At 47.8% G+C, this 16,360-nt stretch overlaps 1 protein-coding gene across 5 annotated transcripts in view; it reads right to left on the bottom strand.

The window, feature by feature from the left end:
- The window catches only part of ENOSF1 (enolase superfamily member 1), an 831,595-nt gene that overhangs the window by 313,081 nt on the left and 502,154 nt on the right, over positions 1-16,360 (bottom strand). For all 5 annotated transcript variants that reach the window (XM_069620869.1, XM_069620872.1, XM_069620871.1 and 2 more), the window contains one exon: positions 9,053-9,087. In XM_069620869.1, coding sequence (XP_069476970.1) covers positions 9,053-9,087 — 35 coding nt within the window. The remainder of the gene's footprint in view (positions 1-9,052; positions 9,088-16,360) is intronic.

The raw sequence follows: 16,360 nt of genomic DNA, 5'->3' as shown, positions 1-16,360 counted from the left end.
CTCGCCGCCTTTATTCTCTGCTTGAACTGCTTGCGAGGGATTACTGCTTCGTCATGCGTTTGGCCTTTCTTGCAGTGTGTTTTAGTTCTCTGCCTTTTATCCCTGTGGGGAACGGAAAGGGCCGTCAGGTGTGCGTAGTCATCATCAATTGCCTGACTCTTGTGTTGGAACATGTCAGATAAATGGCTTTATTGTTAGTCCGGTGTGAGAAAGTGTTTGTGTAAGAAAAGGGGGAGAGGTTGGTCAATTCGGAAAGGTGAGATTTGTAGGGGTTGTAAAATGAACAGGGGGATTGTGGGGAAGGTAGTGTTTTGTCAAAACAGACTGGGAGTTCGGGAAATAATAATCAGAGGGATGTGGAGAAGAATGACGGAGTATTTGGGTACGCAATGGGAAAACAGGGATTCTGGGAGATGTAGTTTCCTAGTGCAGCAGGGTTTGAGTTCTAATTGGATTTACCAGATGCGGAGGGGTTGTTGGATTCTGGTAAGGGAGATTCCTTGGGTGGAAAGGAGGTTGAGTTGGAACAGCCTATAAAAGCCTCAAGGACTTCGTCCTCCTTGGCTTCTTCCCCGATGGAATACCGCGTCTCACCTGGGGCATTCCCCCAAGCATAACCATGGCCTCCTCTACCCAGATGATCCTCCCTCACTCGTCCACCCCTATGGTTTGGATTTGAGCACGCAGCCCTTCCCTGGCCACCTGAATAAGGGATTCTCAAGGTTTACTCTGGAGAATACCATCCGGTTTCTCACATAATATTGGAAATATGTTAACGCCCCTTCCAACTCCTTGATATACCATACTGCCAGGGGTTTCTCAACTGAGAAGCATTGTTATAAGGCAATCTCAATTGATTGGCTGATGACTGACGGCTTGACCTGGTGTAAATGGACCAATTTCGATCAACAGCAAGATTTTAATATTCTCTTTAAAAGCTATATGAAAAAGCTGATTGCTGAGGTTGATCATGAGCGAAATCTAACAGATTTAGCGACCAGGGCCCATTGCTGGGAATATTTCCCATTTGCACCTAAATGAGTATGATGCCCAGATATTTGGAACAATTTCCCAATACTAAAATTAGACAGTATTATATGAAAATTAACTTTAATATTGTACACATGCGGGAGGTAACAGGAGAATGGGCAAACATCAGCAGAGTCAATAGGACATGTCTATGTCAGACTCAACAACTAGAATGTTTAAACATATACTTACCACCTGTCAGGCATTGAAAACAATGTGTAGTAAACCCCTAGTGCCACATGGCAAATTGGAGTCTTCAGTTGGTAATTGTCACTCATGGTGGAGTTGGAGGGAAATTATATTAACTTAATCTATCAGGTGGCCCATTTGTAGAATGATATTGAGACTTGATTGATTTGATTTGTATATGAAGTATGTTCTTTTATTTCTATGGGCCTCATTACGGGTCCGGCGGTAAACCTGCCGGTAAAACCAGCGGGTTGCCGCCAGACCCGAAAAAAAGTACTGGCGCCTGACTTCTCAGTGCCACCAGGCTATTTCCTAGTCTGGTGGCCAGAAAGTCAGGTGCCGGTAACTGTGTTAGTCCCTATTCGGAATGGGGATACGGGAGCACCGGCATCTTTAACAACTCCCTCGCGGAGTTTCTCACGGATGCACCGGCACCATTAACAACGGTGCCGGTGCATCCGTGAGAACTCTGCGAGCAGGTGCCATCCCACCCATCAGGTCTGACCCTGATGGGTGGGACGGCATCCGCTCACAGAGTTGTAATGTGCCAGTCCGGAAACAACGGTGCCGGTAGGGTTACCAGCACCGTTTTTTCAGGACCGGCACCATTGTAATAAGGCCCTATGTCTTTTTTCACTTTCATATGTACACTTATGATTATTGTCTTGGATGTATAAAAAGTAATGTATTCTTGACTGCATTATACCAATACATCTTTGTACTACTAATGCATTTCCCTCTGACACAGGTTTGTCAGCTCACCTGGAACCTATTAGTGCTATTCTGGGAATTCTCTGTCTCAGCACCCAGGCCAGACACTATTCTTTGTCACAGATGGCCTCAAGAATACATCAACTTTTGAAAAAGATTCAAGGTTTTTATTAAAAATTTCCACCTAAGGGCCGGCTCTCTCTCTCGCCCAATCTCGCTCTCTCTCATCTTTCTGTGGGCTTTTCCATCCCTAGCCCAGGCTTCACTAATCCCCAAGATGGGTACTAGATATCGGTAACCCCTATCATCTAGTGTCTGACAAGCTAACGTTGAGGCCCGCCAGGGTATTGTAGATGGATCCTAGCCTAGTGTCCCACAACAACTGCAATGTTCTTTGGACCAGGAATGAATGCCTTCTAGCTACTGAGGTCTCCTGTATTCCTCACTCTGATGATGGTCCTCTCTTCCATTCCCTTCCTTCTACTCCAGCCCTTCTCTTCCCCCCCCACTCTCTATTCTCTCTTCTCCTCTGTTCCTCGGATGTTCTTGTTTTGCTTGTACTCTCTACTACTCTCCCCTCCTACTCTCCCCTCCTACTACTCTTTACTCCACCCCTCCTTCTCTCACACTCGCCCTTCTTTCTCTCTCCCACCCTGCTCACTCAATCTCACTCGCCTACTCTCAACTAAGTCTTGCTCACTCACCTGAACCCACCAGACATGCACTCTCATGTCCAAGTAGCACTTTCGTTCACCAACCAGTAGCTCACCTTCAACACTCTCTCGACTAGTTGCCTCCACGCTCTGCTCCACCAGCCTTCCAACGCCTGGTCTCTTGGTCCACCTCCTCGGCCCACAACCTGACCCAAACAACCCACACTCTCCCATTATGTTAATTTCCTTTATCCTTCTCCTTCCAGTGCTCTACCCCAGTGGGTGGGTTACACAGGTGAGAATCTACAAAGCTGCCATTAAGGCCTGCCTCTTTTTGAACACGGGTCTGCCTATAATTGGCAATGGCGGCCTGGTGTAGTGAATGTCAAGATCAGAGTCCTTAATGCGCTGCATGCAGCAACCTAATTGCTTGTTCACATGGGTGGTTGGATCCCAGTGTCACAATCTTTGCTAAATTAAATATGTAGGCTGCAGCCATATTTGACTTTTGTCGCGTCACCCACAGGCATCATGTGACACCAGCTCGAGCTGTGAGAAGGGTCATGTGACCCGAATTGATTAAGCTGCGCGAGGCAGTTGACTAAAGCAGATTATGTTAAGTACCATGGCTTGTGGACCTGTCATCTTTAGATGCATGAGTGTGAGAGGCCCGAAGGCCAGATTGGACAAGTCAGTGTTACCCCAGTTTCACCCTTTGTGTGGTGTTAAAGAAGATTTGCCTAATACTTTCGTTGGTTAAAACCCAGTGACAGCCTCTCGCCATGTTTTTCTCTCTCTCTGGGTGTTATGACCTGTGATGGGGGGCTGGCCATGGACATCGCACCAGACCCCTGTGGTGCTATGGAACCCAGCACCATGGAGGCCCAGAGCCTCGAGGGATTGCCGGGGAGACACCCGGTCTTGGAGGGGCAGGGAAAGCCTTACCCGCACATGCAGACCCTGACCAATTCTCTGGCAGGAGGGCCCCATGGCAACATGGCCTGCACGCCCGTGCTTCCACAGTGTGGGCCTGCAGGCCTGAATGAGACACGGACTCAGGTGAATCCATCTTGCCGTTCTCCTGCATGTGCCTGCAGGGGCTCCTTTTATTAGTTTGGGCCATGGCACAGTCATGGCCCATCTTAAAAGGGCAATACACATGGGAGGGACACATTCCCTTAAAAGGGTAATACACAATGGGAGGGTCACACATCACATTCCTCCTTTTTCATAAGGAACAAAGCAAACAGTGCTGATACATACATGATCCCCCATCTCCACTGTTATAGAACGACAAATACTTATCACTTGGAAAATTGTGGGGTAGACAGATAATAGGATATGCCACTGACGACACGTAGCTACTCAGATAGTTAGAGACATAACCCATACTAACCCATTCTACACATGCTCAGCGGGTGACAATCGTGGTTGGCCAACTGCCAGTGGAATGGAGGCAGTTCTACCACTGTTTACAAAACCCTTTATTAACCTGGGGTTCGGAAGTGCAATCGCTGACAAGACCCAATGGTTGGCGGTTGGCACAACATGCCCACCTACTAACTGCGGGATCACAGCTTCACATCACTGTTCTTTACTGAGACCACTTTAAGCATGTAGCTAATATGCAGGTTCACAGCATCAAAACACACATGTTTACTGAGTCCTCTTTAAGCAAGTGCAGGACTGCAGGAGACCAGTTCACTTTACATCCGTGTCCGTTCAGGAGTCACTTGCCAGGGTGCAGGTCCCTTGATGGTGCAGTTTGAGGCCGGCAAAGCCGCACCTGGCAGGTACCAGGGGCCACATTGGCAGAGACCCCTGATATTCGGGGCAGGGCAGCGAGACACTGATGGCAGGGCGTCCAGGCTGCGCCATGTGCTGTTGACAGGGCATGGGGTGACAGGACATCACTCACCCCCCTTTTCGACCATGTTCTCCCAGTCAGGAATGCCACTCTGTCCAGGGACACAGGAGAGCACTCCTGCAGAGCTGCTACCCTTACCTTGCCAGATGCACCGCTCCCTCGTGGCGGGTGTCAGGGCTGCATGTGTTTGTTGGTCAGACACAAGTTGTTGGCTGAACTCATGGGACCGGCAGGTATCTCCCCCAAGCCCACGTTGGTCTGGTCCTTTGATGGCATGGCAGTCAGGGTGATATTAGTGGCATGGTGTCGAGGCCACTTGTGGGGCAGGCAGGGTGACTTCTGTGGAAAGATGTTGGGCCACTTGAAGCCTAGTTCTCTCCATGGCATCAGGAGGCTGTCCTCAGATTAATTTGGTCTCTCCCTCCTTCAGGCGGGATTGCACACGAGTGGTAGGGTGACACTGGTGACAGGGTGACATTCAATACTGGGTTGGCCAGGATGCCTGTGGTGTTACCAGTGTGCAGTGGGATTCAGCTTCTCGGGTTGCCTGGCAGTGCAGAGCGCCTCTTGTCCAGTGCACAAGGGTCTTCAATTTGACTAGTCCTCCCGGCATGGTGATGCTAGTGCGATTTGCAGTGCACAGGGTGCAGGAGACTCATGTGCTCATAGCTTGGAATTATGAGAAGCATATGGGTGGCAGCTTCACATTGGCGTGGCTGGAATACTCTGCTTTGGTGACACATGGCTGCCTTCGGTGCGCAGAGTCCTTCCTTTCACCTTCTCCGACATGGAGACATGGAGCACAAATGTCCCTGTTACTGCCGTTGGGTTCCGGGGTCTAACAGCATTGCCCTGATGATAGGAGCACATTATATGCTTGTGCTGATATGGAGTACTTTCCTATTCACTGCCGGACCCGGGAACACTGTTGGGGCCGCCTTCTTTATTCTCTTTGTTCTGACACAGAGCTGCTTCATTTATCCCCAGCGGGCGGCCTGGGATCTTTGTTGGGGCTTTTCCTTTGCAAGAGTTCCGACAACGGAGCATTTCATAAGATCACTGCCACGCGCCCCAGGCTTTTCGGAGGGCCAGCCAACTGCTTCATATGCATTAGCTCCGGCATGCAGCATGCATACTGTTTCACCGCCTCGTGGCCCGGGCACATACCACAAGTGCCGACATGGAGCACACTTCTTTTATTTTCTTTCTGCTCCAACCGGAGCACCGTAGCAATGCCCCCGACCGGAGCACTTCCTCAATTTCACCGCCAGAGGGCTCGAGACCATGCTGGGGCTTTCACTATTACCGCTCCAGACTTGAGCACTTAATTCTAATTATCAATGCCCAGCCCGGGATCTCAACGATGCTCCGGCGGCGGCGTGGCACCACTGGGGAAGGTGCTGCTGCTTATGTGGGCACTCTCAGCCTGATCTTGGCAGGGGTGCCGCTTTCCTTCTTCTTTGCCCCGGTGCCTTACCATCAGGGCACATCGGTCACTCTTCCCCAGCGGGAGGATGTTTCTTCGCGGCTGCACCATTTTCCTCCCCCCCACAGCGGCAGATGCCACCGGGATTGCAGGCTGGCTCCCTCCCTGGCCGCACAAGCACCCTCGTTGCAGTGGGCCGCGGCCAGGGAGGATCACAGGCAGGGCACATCCACGCATCGGCCGCCCCTTCTCTTCTCCAGGAGGGCAGCAACACTGCTTTTCTTTGCGGTTGCTGCATTTCTTCTCGGCACAACTCTTTTCCTTGCGGCGGAAAGCCGCGGGGGCAGCACAACTCTCCCCCTGGGGTAGGCGTCACTTCTTTTGCGGCAGCGGCTCCTCCAGTCCTTCTCCCCAGGTGGGAGGTGTTGCTTTTCCCACAGCTACGGCCGCTTCATTACTTCCCTTCCAGCGGTGGATGGTATTCTCCACGCTGCCGGTGGCCCTGGATCACGCAGGGCTTCCCATTTATTTTATTTGTGTGGTCACGCCTCTCTTCCTTTTCTTCACCACTGGACGGCCCAGGAGTAGCAACCACCCGGCAGGCCCTCAAGCTGAATGCGGGCACCCGGGTTTTACGCACCTCACCGTCGGGTGGCCCGGGCTTGTACTGCAAACTTGAGCAGTGCAGCGCAGGCCAATCCCATGGCTTGCGGTGGAGGCCGGCCACTCACCTTTTCTTTGTTCATTCGGCTATGGCGGCAGTGCTGCAGGGGCTCCGAGGCCCACAAGGACTGCAGGCCAACACTTCCCTGGCCGCACGAGCACCCTCTTCTCTAAGGGCCGCGGCCATGTAGGATCCGCCAGCACGGCCCTGTTCTTCTGTCAATAAGTGCCGCTCCTCCTTTCTCTCTCTCTCCTTTCCCCTCACCGATACAAATGAGGGACCGCAGGGATGGTACGTCACAGGGCTCTTCGACTTGCTTGTCGCCATTGTGATGGGGGGCTGGCCATGTACATCGCACCAGCCCCTTGGGGTGCTATGAGACGCCAGCACCACGGAGGCCCAGTGCCTCAAGGGATTGCCAGGGAGACACACAGTCTTGGAGGGGCACGGCAAGGCTTACCCGCAAATGCGGACCCTGGCCACTTCTCTGGCAACATGGCCAGCAGGCCCGTGCTTCCACTGTGTGGGCCTGCAGGCCTGAATGAGACCCGGACTCAGGTAATTCCATCTTGAAGTTTGAAGCCGCTCTCCTGCACGTCCCTGCAGGGGCTCCTTTTATTAGCTTGGGCCATGGCACAGTCATGGCCCATCTTAAAAGGGCAATACAAGTGGGATGGACACATTACCTTAAAAAGGTAATACACAATGGGAGGGTCACACATCACATGACCCAGGCGCCCTAGCGTGATGACAAAGAGAAGACGTAACAGGTCTCTTGGAAGAGACACGTGGGTGGATTAGGCTGGGACTGACCAGGTTGGTAGGAGCTTCCGCAACCCAGCCGCCTCCCAACTAACCTAATCAATGAAGCTAGGGTCCACTTTAAATGCTGTCCCATAGGCTGGAGATTAACGGAGGGGATTCACGGTTCTGTTTGTCATTTAAAATCATAATAATAAAGCACATTGAGAATGTGTTTTCAATTGTCACTTACATTTCAACTGTATTGGCATTCCACAAGGGTCCAAGGCACGTCTCAAACAAACTAAACGTGCAATGGCGCAAAGTCTGTAAACAGCAACAACCTTATATGATGTGTATTAACCCACCAGCAAGAAGGGGCAGTGGCGGCCTCTTAGAGATCACACGGGTCGATCTGATCCTACTTTCAGTTCTTGGAAAAGGGAACGTTCATTAGAGTGAAGCATGCAGACCTTGGCCTAGTTCGAATTTGAGGTAGATTACCAATTATGTCGAAAATATACATCGCCTGATTTCGATTTTAACGACCATCATTTTGAGCTGACTGTATGGTGTCCTTGGACAGTTGTGTTTTTTTAAAACAATGGTACACACTTAATTTGTGTTTCCATCGACACGATAGAGCATTTCCTGCTAAACTCCTTGGTACAAGTAATGTATCGCCAAGCGCCCTGGCTTTATAAACGTAGCGAGAGACATTTTTGTTTCTATGATAGCCTTACAAAAAAATCGGATCCTCTACATTTGCAAAAGCCAGGCCTATTGGCTTTGTCAATACTTAGTAAGTACTGCAGCTATTTCATCTGAGTAGCATTCCAGATTTCAAGCATTTCAATTGTCCTTCTTGCTCCGTGGCAGGCATCTCCTAATGGGAACGCCATTCCTTGAGGTGCCATGGGACTCAAGCTTCAACTCACTGAAGACTCCCTTCAAGGCAGAAATGTGGGACCTTGGCTTAACAATGTGCTCTGTGTGCTACATATAGGGCAGGGTTAGGCTGATCTGCACATTACCCACGTCTTGTGTAAGGGCTCAGAGGCCCTTAAAATGGCAGAATTAGGATGCATGTTGAAATCATTTATTGCAGCAGCAAATAAGAAGGGTAGACTAGAGGATTGACATCATGTTTGTGCCCCCAACCATCCTCTTCTTGGAAAGTTCATGCATTAGAGGAGACCTTCTTTTGGCATGACCCAATGAGACTGACAGTAGTTGGATGATGAGGGTTTAATGCCTGCACCCAAGTGTAATAAGGCGTGATTCTGTGTCAAGACTAGAGGCAAGCATTATGCTTAAACTCTTTAATCCTTTCTCGTCAGCAGCCTTTCAAAACACCAAATAGTTCTCTATTTTATTTTCCAAAAGAAACTTGAACAAAACTTTCAACAACAGGGACTACAAATCCCCATCCACTGTGATCCAGTAGTTTTGAACACTTCACAATCAACCAATCCGGACCCAGTAACTCAAGAAAACATGCTTTGCCTCCTAGAGTTTTAGGTGGGCATCACCTAGAGATCGCAAGTCAGGTCTGGGGCGGATCAATGAAGCAAGGCTACAGGTGACAGCGGTTTTCAGTCTTGAAGAGTCCAGCTAGAACCCGGGGACATTAAGTGCTCATGCCACCTTTTCAAAACTGCATGTACCCGAGGTGACCCCAACTTGTAATGGTCAAAACCATGATAATGCAGAAGCATAACAGTATACATGGGGTACTGACACTCTACACGAATAAATGAAGCTCCGCCTACCTGGTCCAGCCTTCATTCAGAGCCTGGGTGCACAGCTGTTGGGAAAGCATTCACATATTGATTAGTCTGAGATGAGCCAACAGAACCTTACTTGAAAACATTTCTTTTTTTTTTGTTAAGTACTTTTTATTAAGTATTTATAATGAATACATTCAGAATATAACATTCCGTATTTAACAACAATAAGACTTGTCAAACCAATAACCAAGGATAAATCTGTAAATTGAGTTAACAATTAAAAGGCATCAAAGTAGTGTATCAACATTATAATAATTGCCAAAATAGATAAACAAATAGATAAACTCACTAAAGAAATCATTTCTTTTCGACGTATTGTCCATTACAGCAGAACAGCATATTACAAAAATATATATATTAAAAAAATTGACTGTAATTTGTTTAAGGCTAATCCAGCAAAATCAGGATTACAGGAGTTCTCTGTGAAAAAGGGGCAGCATGCGGCCTGTTTCCTCATCACCCACAGAAAGGGCTTTACCACATTCATCTATTGCGATTACTCACCAAACCAGGAACCACCACCTTTTGCGTATCCTCCCAAGCCGTAGGGACAGTCCTACTTGTGTGTTGGGAAGTGATGCCAGGTAACCAGTCAAGTACCACTGAGGTTGTTTTAGTGTTCTCATTGCTAAATGTTCTCCCCTCCCTTTTTCCATGCAAACCTTGACAGAGCTGGTCCCCAACAGGGCGTTCTGATTTCAGGAAAACTAAGAACCTATTGGGTCCAATCACAATGCCATATCTGGGTGTTGGCTAAAGCACTGTTGGCGTCATCAATCCAGAAATTCAAATTCATATCACCTGGGTTCATTTATTTGTGGGGTTTTGTAAAGATGATTCGTATCTCCTCATCCGAACACTTTTGGTTGAGGATGAGAAGCAAGGGGAGTGAAGCGTTTAGGCTAGGGTGGTTAAATCCCCTGCTCAGACAGCAGGTAAGTATGCATCAACATGTTTTTATGCCCTCTGTCCCCACAGGCCATACCCACCCCTCTAGACCCCCTGTGATGTTCCCTTGTGCCCCTTCCTTCTCACACACATGTGCTGCCTGTTTTGCTCGATTCTTCCACCCTTCTCCCCCTCCACCCCTCCAACCTACTTCTGCAGGCGTCTGTCCAGATGCATTCTGGTTTCAGCATCACCGTCTTGTGGCCAATGCTGGATTTGACTTTTATGGACTTCATTGATTCACAGTGCGTCAGTCACCCTTTCTCATGGTGGCCCTGTATCATGCTGTTCCCATCTTCATCTTGCATCCTGGCTTGCAACATTATGTGTTACTACTGACTTCTGCAATTGTATTCGCTCTCCCCTCTTGCTTCTCCACTCTTTTTGACTGCTTACTCTCTGTTCTCTCCTCCTCCCCCTTTACCTATCTCCTCCCCTTACTTTCTTCTATGCACTTACTCAATCAGAATTGTCCCTGGACCTAGGGTTGTATACGAATTGTTCGAACTACAATTGTTCGAGTTAAAATTGACCTTTGCACAATTGACCGAATTGTGAAGGTCAATTGTTACATATATGCGGGGGGAAACCCCACGCAACCCCCCATTATATATATATATATATACATATATACATATATATATATATATATACGGTCAATTGTGCAAAGGTCAATTCGGACCCTCGACTTTCGGTCAATTAGGTAATTCGAACAATTGTGTTCGAACAATTTGGGTAATACCGGACCTAGTATGATAGCAACCTCGTCTGTCTCCCCCCCTCCCCTTACTTGTCCCCACCCTCCAGCACTATCTGAAATGTTGTCAGGCCTAGTAAGATAGTTGCTTGTTTTGTTCCTCACCTCCCTTTCTGCAGCCCTCTACCTCACCTTTTTTTTTCCTCCGGCTCTACCAGAAATGTCGTCAGGCCTGGTACGGTAGTCGCCTGTCTGTTTCCATTTCCTTCCCACTCTCCCCCTCCCTTCCTTATCTATGTCTGAGCTCTTGCACTATGTATGTCTGAGCACTTGCACTATCTGAAATGTCGTCATTCCGAATACGAAAGTTAATTTCACATCTTTACTGTTCATGGCCTGTAAGAATGTCATTGTATTTTCCCTTGTTCCCTCCCTTGCCTGGAAGCGTTTTGAAACACATTGTGTATAGGCGGTATATAAATAAACTGTCATATCATAAATGGGGTGCAACCATGTAACGCTGGATTGCGTCACAGTGTTTGAAATTCCTACGTGATCTTATCCTAAATGTTGTGTTGTAGATTGAAAATACATATTGTGTAAGGCCTACAGTATTCAGTGCTAAATACCTTACTTCGGAATCTGACCATTAAGGTGCATGACAGTCATAGTGCAAAGTGCATATTACTATAGCTTGATCGAAGTAGAAACTCTGACCCTCTTGGAATCACATTAAAGTGCATGTGTCAGTTACCAATAGTCGGGTGCTACTTCTGCTCCCAAATGAAACCCCAGTCACTGACCTGGTTGCACCCACAACTGGCTGCTCACTTTCAAAGATAACTCATTTATAGGTCCACACAGAGGTCTGCATTAGAAAGTTTGAGGCATCACACTCGGGGAAATATTAATTTTTCACACTACTGCAGTCTTTTGCTGCCGACAAAATGTACAACAGTGCAATGAAGTAACCTGTATATCAGGCATTTAGGGAAACTGGGGCATTCTGGGGACCAGAGGAAGCCACCGGCTAAGTGATATGACCCCTAGAGGCGGTATATTGTAGTTCTCCCAGTTCAGCTGTTAGAACTATTCCTTGCAGGTACAAACCCAGTGGAATGCAGCACAGGAAAGGTTTGATATTCACAGACCACAAGTGGGCACTGGGCAGTTTGCAGGGGTTTTCGGGCCCATTCGCAGGTCGATGTACAGAGCAGGACTTGAGAAACAGCGCGCTTAGGGCGAAGTCGCATGCAATGCGAGCTGGAGCATTGTACAAATCATACAGCAACACAGGAAAACATTCAGAACAACCGCCCCACTGAGCGGAAAGACACATGTAAGAGGAAAACAAACTTACAAAGGGGGAATCAGGTGCGCTGGGTTAACTGGTGGCCATGCCACATCTGCCTGATTCAAGGCTTTTGGGATCTCAGGCCACAGAGGCCAGTACAAGAGACGATTCCAATTATTAGAACACACACAAAACATGTGGGAAAAGTAAGACCAAACGCAAGGGAAGGAGGTGGAATCTAATACCGACCCGTCAACCAGAGCACTCTCTGAGACACTTACTCCTGAAGCATACCTATACAAAGAGTAACAATTGCCAGTAACATTTAAGGTGTTTGGACAACTTTCAAAAGTATTAGCTATGTTGTAGTTTATGGAGCCAGAACGTACATGTGCCGAGCTAAATGGATCACCCTGTATAACAGGGTCTGCATGAGACAGACTTTGAAGGGAGTTGAAGCACATACAGCTGGGGGCTGCAGCCCTGAAATTTGTGGTAACATCAAGGCCCACAGCCCAGCTAATGAAGCTTTTAATCTTTGGGATACCCAGATAGCAGGAAGAAAGTCCTACCCAGACACACCAATGTAAGAGGGGAGAATTCATACCCAGAGGTTCCGCGGTAGGGAGCAGAAATCCCACCTAAAAGAACTCTCAGGGCAGAGTTCTGAAACATGTAGCTATGCAGACACTTTGGACACACGCTCACGATTCCTGACCATTGACTATGCTGGTAAGTGTTTATGGGGGCTATAGTGCCAAACGTCTAGAGAGTCAAAGGTTGCAGGACTCTGCTATATGGAAAGCTACATGTCCTAACTTGCTAATGCATATAAAAAAAACCTAGGGTAAAAGATGTACAAAACAATCTTGCACCGGTAGACATTTCAAGGCTACAGTAGCCTCAAGATGCTACTCAAAGCCAGGAACATCTGGCACATGGGACATGGCTGAGGAAACACACAACTTCTGACACCAGAATAAGATTAAAGGGTTTTATGAAACAAAAGTAAAACATAAGACTATTGCATGGAAATTAGTTAGTTAATGTTGGCTGTAACAAAGGTTCTTGGGGAACGTAGTCCTTGAACTCAGGATGATGTATGAAGGACAGCAGAATACAAGGCATGACAAAAGTTCCAGACAGAGGAAGGTCTTCTGCTTAGTGAGTTCTAGAGCTCAGTCTTCCTCCCTTTTCCAAGTGTCCCAAAAGTCCTACCCTACCTGGGGCTCTACTTCTCTTTTTTACTTATTCCCCCCTCCCAGGGAAAGAGGATCTCCCCCCGCTGTTAGACATCCCCTGCCCTAGGGGAAGTCACTTTCTCTTTTTCACTCTCTTCACTTCACTATACCCTGCTTCTGGGCTCACAGGGTTCTACTCCCGCTCATTACAGCCCTCCCCTCTACTGGGCTCATAGGCTCACCTCTTCTTCACAACAGTCCACCTTCTTTTAGGTTCATGGTCTCGTCTCTTCCTCACTGTCGTACACCTCTTCAGGCATTCACAGGGCTCTTCTCTTCTCAGAAGAGCACACCCCTCTTTTGGAGTCCAGAAGCTCTTCTCCTCCTCACTGGAATACACCCCTCTTCTGGGATCGGGTCCCCCCCCTGCTCTGGTGCTCTGTTATTTCTTCAGCAAACTCCCCTCCACAGCTCCCAGCCCAAAAGACACTGGGCCTCATGCTGAGTTTGCCGGTCCGGAAATAAAGGTGCTGGTAAGCTCACAACCGCCTTGTTTTCAGACCGGCAAACTATGGCTATGCCTGCCAGAGCCACTGTGCCTGACAGGTTTGATCCTGCCAGGCACAGCGGTCAAGGTAGGCAAAGCAGTCATGGAAGCACCGGCACCGTTAACAATGGACTCTATGGGAATGGGGATTAACGAAATTACCGGTGCCTGACTTCTCAGCCGCTGGACTTGGAATAGCCCGGTGGCACCAGGAAGTCGGGCGCTGGTAATTTTTTACAGGTCCGGCGGCAACCCGCCGTTAGCACCGGCAGGGTTACCACCAGACCAGTAAAGAGCCCCACTGTCTTTGTTTCTTAGCCCTCACCGTCCTCCCATTGGCTGCGGCAAACCTTTGAATTGAATGGTTAATTGGCTTCCTATTCCAAGTCAGGGAAGGAAGTCGTAAAAAATCATAATGCTATTTTGGATTTCTTTCAGTAGTTTCCAGTTCAGTTCAGGAGTTTGTGTTTGTCTGCTGCTCTACTCCTGGCTATCCCTCTGCACAAAAGTTCACTGTGTGGGTTTCTAGAGTTTGAAAAGCCACTTTGAGGTATGAGAAAACCTCTGGTCAAGGTCCCACCTGTGAACAATTGTTTGTCTTTTGGGACAGGGAAGGAAGCATTTCTGTCCCTTAATGCTGCAGCTGCACGAGGGAGAGAAATAAATTATCTTGTATAAGCAATGCTGCTGAGAGGGTGGGAGGTGGAGTGGTTAGCTTTTCCTCCTCTAGGATCCGCATCTGTTATCGAAGAGATCTCTGTGGATGTGCTAGTATTTACCGATGGCATATCCCTCTTTGAACCCAGGTAGATATTCCGGAGCCCGTTCTGTGTTTTGGAACTCTAAACATGATGCATCCTGGGAAAGAAAGTACTACAGTGGGGCACTCAAAACATCTCGGCGACAGTACGTTATCTGATAAATACTTTCCTCGGTGCAGAGGCCTACGGAAGTAATTTAGCTTAGAGAATCGATTCAGGAGGACATTAGCTCTTCCTAGCGTATGCCCTCACTTAATTATTGAAACTTTCTCGAACAATTTTGGATATAGTAACCTCCCTATTTCATTGTTGTGCTTGTCCCCTAAACCCCATAGGACATTGTCTCACCTTGCCCTAATCCTAGGACTAGTGAAGGTACCCCATAATTACAATGCCAGTAATTACTTAGAAGTAATTTACTACAATGTAATTACTTTGAAAATTCTTCGAAAAAATATAAGGGGTTGTGGGTAAAGGGGTAAAAAGGCAGTGTTGAGGGGCTTGGGGTAGGGTTAGTAATGAAGGGGAATGAGGCATAAAAAAAATAGATGTAACATTTTGAAGTAATTACTTTGAAGTAAATTACTTCCATGTCATTACTGGCATCGGAATGACATGGAATCTTCATGAGGAGGAAATTCGAGGTCTGAGGTGCCTCAAAGCTTAGGGATACCAGACTATTCAAATATAGACATGAGCAAGATGGGAGAGCTATCCTACTGGGACTAGGGAAAGTCACACCCATTCACAGCCACTGTATATATATATGATAGGTTATTTATAACGTGCTTAATACCCAGAGGTTTCTAAGCGCAGACCAAGGGATCGAACCTGTATTGCTCCGTGTCGTCTTGCTTCCAAGGCGAGCACGTTGCCGCTGAGCTATCCTCCCAAGACTTCCAAAGGATAGACCACCTTGTGGCTCAGAGAAGATGTGTTCCCCTGATACAGCTACGACTGTGCCAAGTAGGCCATCTTAGATGTGGCCCTCTTTTTTTATTTCTATTACCTTCACTCCATACCAAATGCTGAATTAAACTGCTTACATCTATTTAGTGTTCTGGTCCTCCATCATGACAGCACCAAGTTCTTAAGTAAGACAGACATTTTTTAAACAACATTTAAATAGTAAGAATATATTGTAGGTAGCACTCAATGCCAAATTACCCTATTGTATTTAAGCAAAGTAAAAAGAAAGACATTCTAGACTTTGTGGACCTCAGAATAATGGGTGCACCTGCTGGGATTTGTACCTATGAACGCATGTTGCACACAGACCTCTGAATCAAGAACATAACTCTCTGGGCTCTTTTAACAGCATGCAAGGGTCCAATTGTTCCCAAATATTGACTTATCGTGTTTGCCTTGAGGTGAGGGGTACACTCTGGTTCCCATTTCACATCTCCTTCTCAGTGTTGTCCCCTTTCTAATGTTTTCATGCCTCTTGCACTCTTCAAGGCGGCAGTCCAGGTGTAGATGATTAGCACCTTGCTCCTTGGCATGCTGGTCACTGCAGTCTTTAACAGGGAATCAGGAACCACTACCCCACATTCATACAGTAGAGTTCCCTGAGTAAAGAATGGTGGTGCCAGCAGTCAAACTCCACAGTGGGACATGGACTATCCCGGTGCAGCTCCTCTGGGATTCAGAGCTCCAAAGTGATGTGTTGGCCATGGAGGTGGGGGCAGTTGATGGTGCATTATGGTTCCTGTTATGCTGAATTACATGCAGTACCCTTTGAGGACACTACACACAATTAAGACTACAGGTGTAAGCACAATCTTAACTTTGGTACAAGCCCGTACTACACAATTATGTGGTAGCAGTGGCTGAGCAGCCAGACTTATCTCAAGAGGGACGTG

Source organism: Ambystoma mexicanum, chromosome 5q (assembly GCF_040938575.1).
Source record: "Ambystoma mexicanum isolate Mex_15411 chromosome 5q, UKY_AmexF1_1, whole genome shotgun sequence".
NCBI lineage: Eukaryota > Metazoa > Chordata > Amphibia > Caudata > Ambystomatidae > Ambystoma > Ambystoma mexicanum.
The sequence above is the reverse complement of the archived record's forward strand: the minus strand, read 5'-3'. Positions and strand labels throughout refer to the sequence as shown.